Genomic DNA, 12,601 nt, shown 5'->3' with positions numbered 1-12,601 from the left:
GGTATAAAATCTTGGTCAACCCTTTCAAGCTCCTGGGTCCTGATGCAAAACCTATATCAGGTTCCCCCAAATATCACTTGTCATTTATGGTACTACTGTTCTCTTAAGTGACAGGGCGGTAAATAGGCCGCCTCTGGCACCAGGGCCTGCATGCCACTGCAACCTCCGCACCCCACATAGTTATGCCACTGCAACCTCCGCACCCCACATAGTTATGCTACTGCAAAATGGTAAGTTTAATTTAGGTTGCCAAAAATAATCATTCAACTGAAGAAATCGATAATACTGGAGAGTGAGGGATATAAAATAACTTTGTAACATAATAAAAAATAAAATCCTTTTATTTTATACATTTTGCGCACAGTTTTCACAACATTTTTGATGACCCAAGTAAATAATAGATTGCCGTCGACATTCTCTTCATATAAAACGTCTTATCTGCTGAGTTCTTCTTTATACTTCATAGGTAAATGGTAATAAGGACCTTAAAAAATATCCAGCCACTCAATACCTGCACTTTACAACACCAATATGTGAATAATGTTCAGGAAAGATTGTTCCTGTTTGATAATATGTCAAAGCGTTTGCATTTTGACTGTGAAAGAAGTATTTTCTTGGAAAAGCATATGTTCATGAGGCTCAACACTGCAGATTTCTCCACTGGTTTCCTTGCTTGAGTTATCGTTTTTAAGCATTCTTTGACCCACATAGGATTCCTTCTAGAGAGAAACATAGAACGTTACGTAAATTTAATTTTCTACAGTTTATATTAGTTTTGATTCATTTAATCTGCTTATATGATGATGCCCAACAATTCTGAAAGATGTATCTAGATCAGGGATGATCAACCTGAAACACTATGGGGGTCTCAAATGAAGACCTTGACTCCATCAGAAGGCCACACTTCATGTTCAGTCAGGGTCAGATTAAGGCTAGGTTCACACTACATGAGAATTTTTAACAGTCCTAACAGAGCCTAGTCGTGGTGTGAACCTAGCCTAAGGGATATGATGGGCACATACAATTACAGGACTCATTTACATGTCCATATGGGCAGTCTGTGTTCCTTACATATATTTTGGCCAACAATAGCACTAAATCTCAGTCAAGGGGAAAAAAAGTTTTCCTCGTTTTTTTACATTTTTGTCAAACACCATATGGCTCCCTAGTTATGGAACAAAAAACAGTTCCTCTGTTTTGTATGGTTGGATACGGCTTTAATGTCTGATCAGAATCCTGGCAGAGGCAGCTGCACCCTATGTGACCGCCCTCCCCTCGGCTGCACTGTAGACTGGGCCCAACCTATGAGCTGTATATAGTATACAGCTCCCATTTAGGCCGACAAGAGTCATATACTGCTGTACATTGCTGTTACTTAGAATCTTTATCACTAATTCTTGTGTTTTTTTTTATTCATCCATAAAAAATATTTGTCTTTCTGTGATTTTTAGCTAGGTTGTACAGAAGGAAAATAAAACACAAGTTGGCTGAAACTCGGATCCGCACATGGGTTAGACCTATTGTAATTCAAAGGAGCTAATTTGCAGCAATAATGAACATGTTGCAGATTTTTTAAAATCTGCAGCGTGGATATTTTTCTATAAAATACCCAGGCATTAGGCGCAGTATCCACATCTAAATTTGGATAGAATCCTGAACATGTAAAAATGGCCTTAGATAATTCTTGTTACAGAAACAGTTCTTTATAGATGATATTTACTTACTAATACATCTGGGATATCCTCATCTGGACAGCAGAAGTATCGCATCACAGTGACAGCTTTCCAGGCCGCAAAACCCATTGGCACAAATGCCAGAACAACACCAAATAAACAAAGGAGTCCAGTGAAAAGACCGGACTGTTTCACTTCTACAGAAAAAGAAAACAGGATCATAGTTATTTAGGCACCCTATCATTTTCTATCTTAAGCTTGTTACCTCTGATGAGGATTTCAATATTCTTTGTAACTATATCTCTGATTAGAACATTTTTACATAATTTTTCACACTTTTACATTATAGAAGAAATAATGTAAGGGAAAAAATGTGTTCTAGAGTGAGGGGCCCGCCACAAAAACTCATATTTTAGCTTCCTATCCTCCCCCTGATAGGAGCTTCCACACAGTTCATAGTAAATGCTACTAATGTGTTTATATTAGTATCTGAGGTTTAGACATTTATTACGAAAATTCATTATTATTCCTTTTTGGTTTTCCAAAATGTTCATAAAAATGTTAACTAACGTAAATTTTTGGCTATTTTGGCCTGCTAGGAGGCCTGCTACTGCTAATATCAAATATGCAGCGCTGTTCCCTCTCGCATCTGTTAGACATTTTTCTATCTACTGCTGCTGCCGTGTGTCAGGGTCTCTTGTTTTTGCCATTGTCTAGCCTAGGCAGTCTCTGGCAATATTATTCAAGTTTCATATGGTGGTATTATTTTTGTATTGTATGGCATTATTATTATTATTATTATTATCCTGGGTGGCAGTAATACTGCATGGTGGTGTTACTTGAACATTTTATGGGAGCATTATTTGCATTATACAGCAATGTTATTTGGTCACTGTATTATGGTTTTCTTTATGCAATAAATAGTTTTATTTAAACAGTGTATGGCGTTATTATTTAAACACTATGTCAGTGTTATTTTGTCTCTATGGTGACATTATTTATTATTGTTTGGGCTCTGTACACATTTTATCTATCCACTATATTATTTTAGCATTGTACAGTGGATCATTTTTGAGCTCTGTATGTTAGTATTATTTATACAAAATATGGCAGTATTATTTGAGCACAGGGGGGCTGCAATTTTCCATTGCTGCCTTGGGAACCCAAACATCTTGTCCTGCCCTTGCATACAAATGGGAATGGGATAAGTGAAGTCATATCTGAATTTCCTAGTTTTGAGTGGAGTAAAATGATAAATATATACAGTATAATTATATATAACATTGTTTTAATCTTACCTTTAACCTGAATGCAGACTGTATCACTGCTGCTGCTATTCTTATTGATAGGGTTCGCATGTGCAATGACCTTTGCGCAGTACTCCTTCCCTTCCTCTGCTTTTTCCAGAAAAGTGGATATATTATAACTGCTTGTTTTTTTACTTTTCACCTGGAAAAAAAAAGAGATTACAGTAGCCTGTAAAGCAAAGTCATTAATAGTATATTTTTATTTAAATTAAGCAAATTAGGTTTATTTAACTGTGGTAGATTAGGGCTCATTTGTTCCCTTCCCCTCCTTCCTGCCATAACACATAGAGTCAAATCTGATTTTATTTACCTCCCGCAATATAGAGGTGGACTGAATTCTCCCTCTATTCTGCAGTACTACCATGCCCCACTATTATAAAGAGCATTGTGGCTAAATGATACCTCCAAATAGTGGGTCAACATTGAAAAATGCTTCTTAAACAATCATCTAATGACAGAACACCTCAAAGCATCCTTATTTTTTCAAACTAACTTTTCCACAAGACTATACCCTACAAGCTATTGCTCCAATATGGTCTACTAGCTTTTATACCCGGCGTAGCTCGGGAGGTTAACTTACGGTATAGATAGAGTAAAAGCTCACTATTTAAATACCGTAATTACGGACCCATTCACTTATATTGCCCATGGACATCACAGGCCAATCACAGGCTACAGCGGTCACATGGACTGCCGCGTCATCCAGGGAGGTCAAGAGGGACGCGTCACCAAGACAACGGTACGTATGAACTTCTTTTACTTTCAATCGCTGCGGAAACTTTGCTCGAAAGGGCTGCCCCTTATCTCTTTCCAGCAGGGTGGAATACTGGTGACACCGGACCCAATTGGAAGCGCCATTAAATATCCTTAACACTATGATCACATGATCAAAATTTTCTTATTCCCTTTAGGAAATAAAAGTCCTAAGCCAGTGCTCCTAGACTAAACTATGAAGTGGTGGATGAGGGGCGGGGACTTCTGATTCATGCCCATTTGGCATCGATGTTTTATATTCCAGTTATATTATATATGTTTTATATTCGTTATATTATATGTTTTATATTCCAGTTATGTATCGTTATACACCAGTTGCAGGTATTTTATGTATATATTATATACCAGTTATTCTATATTTCACTTATGTTATATACGTCATCACCTTATATATATTTTTTCATTCTTAATAAAATGAGTTTTTGCAGTCCTGTCACTGTATTTCTGGTCTCTACGGGTGGTGCGGCCACATACTGGGAATTGTAGTTTCACATGATACAGACGACGTGTCTATTTAATTATGGGCTGACACGTCATCAATAGGGGCGGAGCCTGTCCGTGCAATCCATTACCTGGGGAACGCGTGTCCAATCAAAAATAGCTATTCCCTTATTTTAAACCAATGAAAAATCGGGCTTCAAACAAACTTTCAAAAATATATATAAACTATTTCCAATAAGAAAACACCCACACGCTATCAATACTTCTATAAGAATGCTTGAAGTGGCTATTCCAGACCTTTCAATATCTAACTGGAAAAAATTAGGTCTAAATAAGTTAGAACAACTTTGGGACAATGCTGTATTTAATTCCTCTGCATTAAGAAAATGTCAATGTTCCAAAACACAATTTTTTCCGAGTATTTCCACATGAGGCACTTATTGAAAACATTTTTATCTTCTAGAATTTCTTACACCCCATTCAAATGTGACATATGGTTATTCTCTCCACTAGTAATAAAGGGTTATCCAAATGTTATTTACTTTTGGAACAAACCTTTTCATAACCCCCTAGGGAATATCAAATCATACTGGGAATTTTTTTTAGATATATGGTATGAAGAACAACAGAATTTAGCTTTTTTTTGTTTGTACCAAAACACACTTAATGTATAAACCATTTGGAAAATGCTTGTAATATTCTACATAAATTGCAGGCTCCTATCAATATAATGTAAATACATTGTTTTTTATTTTTATATTTGTCTGTTTATCACTTGCATTTATCGTGTAGTATCATGTCAATTTCTACAACTTATTGGTTTTTTTAGGAATGCAGTCCTTAACTAGCCAACAGAGGGTGCTATGTACTGCACCTTTTACATTTATCAGCCCTTAAAAAAAAATGTGTGCGATTTTTTTGCTTGACATTTTATATACTGTATATTACTCTGATACTATATTACACCAGTTAGTACCTTTATTATTTATATATTGCAGTATGTGTGTCCCTGTAGAAATACATGGCAGCTGTATTAGCGATCTATTAAATATGTGAGAATGAGTTCTTTTATGAGAACTGTATCGCTGATTTCTAGCGCGTCTAGGAGTGTTGCAAGCCCCAAAGAATATGTTCCCCCCTCTCACACAAAAAATTATATATATATATATATATACATATACAGTTATTAAATCATACCAATATACCTGATTAAATATTTCCTGCATACTATTACTGAACACAAATCACTATTATAAGACCAATATTACCAATAATTACACAATATAAGGTCCAAATAATACCGCCATTCCATAACTACACAGTGACTGAATAATACCCCATACTGTTCCTGAATAATACCACCACACCATAACCACATAGTAACTGAATAATACCCTCATACTGTTACTGAATAATACCACCACACCATAACCACATAGTGACTGAATAATACCCCATACTGTTACTGAATAATACCTCCACATCATAACTACATACTGACTGAATAATACCCCCATACTGTTACTGAATAATACCACCACACCATAACCACATAGTGACTGAATAATACCCTCATACTGTTACTGAATAATACCGCTACACCATAACCACATAGTGACTGAATAATACCCCCATACTGTTACTGAATAATACCCCCATACTGTTACTGAATAATACCACCACACCATAACCACATAGTGACTGAATAATACCCTCATACTGTTAGTGAATAACACCGCTACACCATAACCACATAGGGACTGAATAATACCCCCATAATGTTACTGAATCATACCACCACACCATAACCACATAGTGACTGAATAATACCCTCATACTGTTACTGAATAATACCGCTACACCATAACCACATAGTGACTGAATAATACCCCCATACTGTTACTGAATAATACCACCACACCATAACCACATAGTGACTGAATAATACCCCCATACTGTTAGTGAATAACACCGCTACACCATAACAACATAGGGACTGAATAACACCCTCATACGGTTACTGAATAATACCACCAAACCATAACGAGTGACTGAATAATACCCCCATACTGTTACTGAATAATACCGCCACACCATAACCACATAGTGACTAAATAATACCCCCATACTGTTAGTGAATAATATCTCCACATCATAACCACATAGTGAATGAATAATACCCTCATACTGTTACTGAATAATACCTCCACACCATAACCACATAATGACAATAATACCTACATACTGTTACTGAATAATACCATTATAGCAGTGGTGTAACTAACACGGTAGCAGCCATAGCGGCTGCTACGGGGCCCGCGGCTGGAGGGGGGCTGTGCCGCCAACCGACACGCCCCCCCCATATGCCCGGTGGTGCCACTAGCAGCCATTATGGCTGCTACAGCAGTAGCGCCGCTACTATGGGGCCCGCGCCGCCGAGCTTCCAACAAGTATGGGCCGGGCGACACAGGCCCTCTCATGCCTGTAGGCGTCGCTAGCACCGGAGGGGGCCCCGGTGCTAACAACAGCCAAATACATGCATTAGCGGTGAATGGCCGGGCATGTTCCATGCCCGACCATTCAACACCTTACAATGACGCTGATTGGCTAGCGGCGCGATGACGTCATCGTGCCGCTTCCATGCTTGAAAACCGCTGATTGACGGGGCAAGTCGTTCTGCCCCGCCAATCAGCGTCATTGGACGACGCTCGTTCAGCTCCTGCAGACCAGCTCAGAAGAGAACAGATCTGCATCGCCAGTGAACAGCGTGGGAACGGGATGATGTAAGTATGTAAAGTTTTGGGGTTTTTTTCTCATAAAACTGTGAGTGGCATTATATATATATATATATATAGTGGGGGCTCTATCTACAGGGGGGTCATCTATATGTGGGCCACTATATACAGGGGGGGTCTATATGTGGGGATGTGGGCCACTAGCTACAGGGATGGCCTGTATGTGGGGATGTGGGGCACAATCTACAGGGGGGGTCTAAAAGTGGGCCACTATCTACAGGAGGGTCTAAATGTGGGGATGTGGGGCACTATCTACAGGGGGGGTCTATATGTGGGGCACTATAAACAGGGGGAGCTATATGTGAGACTATACAGGGGTGGGCTATATGTAGAGCACTATCTATAGGGGAGTTATTTTTAGGGCACTTTCTATAGGGGTGGGCTATATGTGGGACACTATATACAGGGGTGGTTTACCTGTGGGGCACTAGCAACAGGGTGGCTATATGTAGGGCACTGTCTACAGGGGTGGGCTATATGTGGGACACTATATACAGGGGGAGCTATATGTGAGACACTGTCTACAGAGGGGGGCTATACGTGGAACACTGTCTATAGAGGAAGCTATATGTAGGGCAGCACGGTGGCTCAGTGGTTAGCACTATTGCCTTGCAGCTCTGCAGTCCAAATGTGGGCACTATCTACAGAGGGTTGTATGTGGGACACTATCTACAGGGGCTTCTATGTAGGTCACTATCTACAGAGACTCTATGGGGGTCACTATCTACAGGGGACTATGGGGGCATTATCTACAGGGGGCACGGTGTGTGTGTGTGTGTGTGTGTGTGTGTGTGTGTGTGTGTGGGACACAGTGTATGGCGCTATTATAGTTAGAGGTGCAGTGTATGGTGCTTTATTATATTTAGAGGTGTTGAGAATTTTAACTTTGTTTATAGGTGCAAAAATGTTTTAAAAGTGAGAAGCTGAAGACATCTGAGCGGAAAACTGCAGAAATGGGTCATGGCCGGTAGAAATTCATCATGGATGTCTGGACCGGAGGGAGAAGAAAAGAACTAGAATCTGAGACGTCACCGGTGAGTCACTCAATGTAAATGTTTATTCTGCCTCTAATCAGTACTGTAGTCACTGTATGATCTGCAGCGAGATGATGGGTGGTATGATTTTTTTTTTTGTGGAACAGCATCTCCCAGCATATCCTCACCAATGTTCGGGCCTTGCTGGGAGCTGTAGTTTTATGCCGTAAAAACCTATATGGCAGGGGTTGCACTAAATTGAGCTGTATTTGTTCTGGTGTTGTATATATGTACTGATCTTGGTTCTGATTCTGTATGTAAGTACTGGGCTTGGTTCTGGTGCTATATATATGTAATGAGTTTGGTTCTGGTGTTGTATATATATGTTATGAACATGGTTCTGGTGCTGTATTTATGTGCTGAGGTTGGTTCTAGTGCTGTATATAAGTAATGAGCTTTGTTCTGGTGCCGTATATATGTCAGAACTTGGTTCTAGTGCTGTATTTATGTACTGAGCTTCGTTCTGGTGCTGTATATATGTACTTAGCTTGGTTCTAGTGCTGTATTTATGTACTGATCTTGGTTGTGGTACTGTATACATGTCAGAGCTTGGTTCTGGATCTGTAGTTATATAGGATATATTTATAACAAAATTGCAGGGCAGATGGAATTGTTCTCAATTCATTGTATATTTAATGGGAATCTGTCAGGTAGTTTTAACCCCTTGAATCTCCACCATGCAATAATACATGACCTGACAATATTTCCAAACATTCCCTTGTATGTTTTTTTCCGATGCAGCAAAAGCCTTAAAATCCACTTTTAAAACGGTGCACACTATATGCTAATTACTCATTATAGGGTCATGGGGCCGTGCCGCTATCCGGAAGAGTCACATAGTCTTGCCTGCAAACCCACCTTTCCATGTTTGAGTGCCATCTCCCTGGCTGATACAACTTTCCCGGATGCGCCATTGCCTTGTGGCACTATAGACAAGGGGGGGCTGTGTGGCACTATACACAAGGTGGAGCTGTGTGACACTATACATAAGGGGGAGCTGTGTGGCACTATACACATAGGGGAACTGTATGACACTATTTACAAGGGGGAGGGCTGTGGCTCTATCTACAGGGGGCTGCGTGTAGCACAATCTACAGGGGTCTGTGTGTGGCACTTTCTACTAAGGGGGGGCTGTGCTGCACTTTCTACTAAGGGGGGCTGCGTGGCACTATATACAAGGGAGGGAGGCTGTGTGGCACTATATACAGTGGGAGCTGTATAGCGCTATATACAATGGGGGCTTTATGGCGATATATCTACAGGGGGGGCTGTATGGCACTATCTACAAGGGGGAGGCTGGGGAGCTTTTTACAAATGTGGTGTGACAATGTCTATAGGTGGGGCTATATAGCACTGTCTACAGGGGGGCTGTATGGCACATTCTACAAGGGGAACTATTTATAAGGGGGGCTGCTTATGGCATAGTCAAGAGTTTGCTATGGGGCCCAGTCTTTCCTAGTTACGCCCCTGCACCATAGTGTCACTGAATAATACCGCCACACCATAACCACATGGTGACTGGATAATATCCCCATACAGTTACTGTATATAAAAACCACTATACAATATTAGCACCATATAGTGACCATATAGTGGTAGATGCCAGTTATACACGGGAGCTCTTCAGATCATATAAGTGATTACAGCACATTTATATCTAGTGACTCACAGATGATGTTTTCTCTGATTAGAGTCGTTCACTTTCCCTTTTTTCTCCATTTCACACACAGAAATGTTGGTTTCTCACTTTTCCAGCATCCTCCCTACCTATACCCCATCCTCGAAACAAACTCGTAATCCACAGTGCCCCAGATGGTAATACTGATTTCTTAGTGCTCTACACAATAAAAGTGCCTCACAGGTAACCGGCCCCCTTTGTGCACCCACATAGTAATATTGCCCCCTTTGTGTCCCCTGTAGATAATACCACATTGCCAATGTAGATAGCGCCACAATGACCCCTGTAGATTATGCCACACATAGCCCCCTGTAGATCGTGCCACACACAGCCCCCTGTAGATAGTGCCACACACAGGACCCCTTGTAGATATTGCCACACACACAGCCCCCTGTAGATTGTGCCACTCTGCCCCCTTGTAGTCAGTTCCACATACCCCCTCTTGTAGATACTGCCACACATCCCATCTTGTACATAGAGCCACACAGTCACTTCCTGTAGATAGTGCCACACAGCCCCCTTGTAGATAGTGCCACACAGCTCCCTTGTAGATAGTGCCACACAGCTCCCTTGTAGATAGTGCCACATAGCCCCCCCCTTGTACGTATTGCCACACAGCCCCCTTGTACTCAATGCCACACATTCACCCTTGTAGATAGTGCCACACACCCCGTCTTGTAGTTAATGCCACAGAGACCACCTTGTAGATAGTGCCACACACACCCCCTTGTAGATAGTGCCACACAATCCCACAAACAAACCAAAAAATTGTTCTCATCTATCCCCGATGGAGCTGCTCCACAGCTTTTAGACGCTGAGATGGGACCCTTGCGTAGACCGGCGTGAACCAGTGATATCATCACACCGGCCTGTGCATGGGATTCTGTCCCAGCATCTTATAGGCTGCAGGCCTAACGTGGCCTATAGTATTCAATTGTATATGCGTCCTGATCACATGGATACAATTTAATGTGGCACTCGCTAGCACCACTACGCTATTGTTTTCCGTGTGAAAAAAAGCGGAAACTTTATGCAAGCGGAAGCTGTTCAAAGTTGTCAAAGAAGTAACAATACAGTACTTGATATTGCAAACCTCAATGTCTGGAGTATGCAACTCAATGCTCAAATAATCAAAGGCATTTTAAAACCAAGTACTATGGTCTTACAAGCGCCAAAAGAATGTCTGGGAAAAAAGAATAAACATTTTACCATTAAAACTGTTCACATCAGTGTCCTCTGTTCTGCTGGGTTTCCATTGATTTATATAGGCAAGGATGGCATAGTCTGCAGCGCTATTCTTGCCATCATGAATGCGGAAACCCGACAGACTAAACAGACTAATTATACATCAATGGGATTAGTTGGGATCCACAGCTGTCAGGGCTCTGTTAAGAACAGAATCCATGACAAATCAGAATTGATCTACATTGGCTATATAACAGTCCAGAGCTGTATTCGCAATTCTGCGGGATTCAGGGCTAAAATCTCACAGCATTCAATGTCTTGCTCTAATCATTTTCATTCTGGGAAGTATAATCTTTACATCAAGAACTGTATAGTAAGAGGGTTCCTCTGCATTGTGGGAGTATAGCTTTGCTGTAGTGGTGTGATGCAGCCAATTTCCCTGAGCCAGTTGTTAAAATAACAGCCATTTCTCAGAACAGGAGAGAAGCGGGATGCCCACTGGTCCTTACCTCCTCAAATAAATTGTATCAGCGTGATTAACACCGGCAGTGCAAGGGAGCCCCCCTTCTAGGTGATGCAAGCTGCGAAATTATGTAATTGTTCTGCAGAAAAGGCCATGTCTGTGTGAAAGATTGGCACCTTGGGAACACTGGCAGATGAGTATGCTTTACTGGGTGGGGGCAGGGCATTATGTAATTCAGTGGGCACATTTATAATTAAGTGGCACAGTGTCGGATATATTTTTTTATTTGGGGGGCACAGTGTGGGGCATTATTATATACATGTGGCACATTGTGGGGTATTATGTTATTCAGGGGGCACATCGTGCAGGATTCTATTTGCCACTAGGCACTTAGGGCGCAGTTCAATGCCTAGGGTATCCAGCAGGGGGGGCTGCAGGATCCTCTTATTTTTATTTTTTTATTAAAAACTTATCTTGTGACCTGACCGGCCAGCGGTCAAGTCACTCAGAGGGCAGGGGGGGGGGGTGTGCACTTCTTAGGCTTAAGACATGCCCTCTGTTATTGGATTGGCCAGAACTGCTGACGTGAGCAGCTGTGATCCGCGAATAGTGGGCCTGTCTTAGACTCAGATGGCAGAGCAGGACAGGACAGCACCACTGCAGGTCAGGTAAGTAAATGTTTAACAATGTAGGGTGGCATACCGTTACTTCATGTATCTCAATACGGTCCTTGAGCCAATTCTTAATCCAATTACAAACTATACTTTCTAAACCTATAGTCCTTAATTTACCCATTAGACGTCTATGGGGGACAGTGTCAAATGCCTTTGCAAAGTCCAAAAACACTATATCCACAGCGGCCCCTCTGTCTAGGCTTCTGCTTACCTCTTCATAAAAACAAATCGGGTTGGTTTGACAGCTTCTGTCCTTTGTAAAACCGTGCTGGCTGTCACTTATAATACTATTTATTGTCACATAATTCTGTATATAGTCCCTCAATAGCCCCTCAAACATTTTCCCCACAATTGATGTTAAGCTTACTGGTCTATAATTACCCGGCGAAGACCTAGAGCCCTTTTTGAAAATAGGCACCACATTTGCCCTGCGCCAGTCCCTTGGCACTATACCAGTCCTGAGAGACTCTCTAAATATTATGAAGAGGGGGACAGAAATAACTGAACTAAGCACCTTAAGAACTCTAGGGTGTAACCCATCTGGTCCCGGGGCCTTGTGTACATTTATTTAATTTAG

The 12,601-nt window shown here is 41.2% G+C and overlaps 1 protein-coding gene across 2 annotated transcripts in view; it reads right to left on the bottom strand.

Annotated features, from left to right (window-relative positions):
- Window positions 1-325: 325 nt before the first annotated feature.
- IL20RB (interleukin 20 receptor subunit beta) overlaps window positions 326-12,601 on the bottom strand; it is a 121,506-nt gene continuing 109,230 nt past the window's right edge. For both annotated transcript variants that reach the window (XM_075861187.1, XM_075861188.1), the window contains 3 exons: window positions 2,972-3,122; window positions 1,725-1,870; window positions 326-719 (listed from right to left, as the gene is read on the bottom strand). In XM_075861187.1, the coding sequence (XP_075717302.1) occupies window positions 576-719; window positions 1,725-1,870; window positions 2,972-3,122 (441 nt within the window). In that variant the 3' untranslated portion in view covers window positions 326-575. The remainder of the gene's footprint in view (window positions 720-1,724; window positions 1,871-2,971; window positions 3,123-12,601) is intronic.

Source organism: Rhinoderma darwinii, chromosome 4 (assembly GCF_050947455.1).
Source record: "Rhinoderma darwinii isolate aRhiDar2 chromosome 4, aRhiDar2.hap1, whole genome shotgun sequence".
Lineage (NCBI taxonomy): Eukaryota > Metazoa > Chordata > Amphibia > Anura > Rhinodermatidae > Rhinoderma > Rhinoderma darwinii.
The sequence above is the reverse complement of the archived record's forward strand: the minus strand, read 5'-3'. Positions and strand labels throughout refer to the sequence as shown.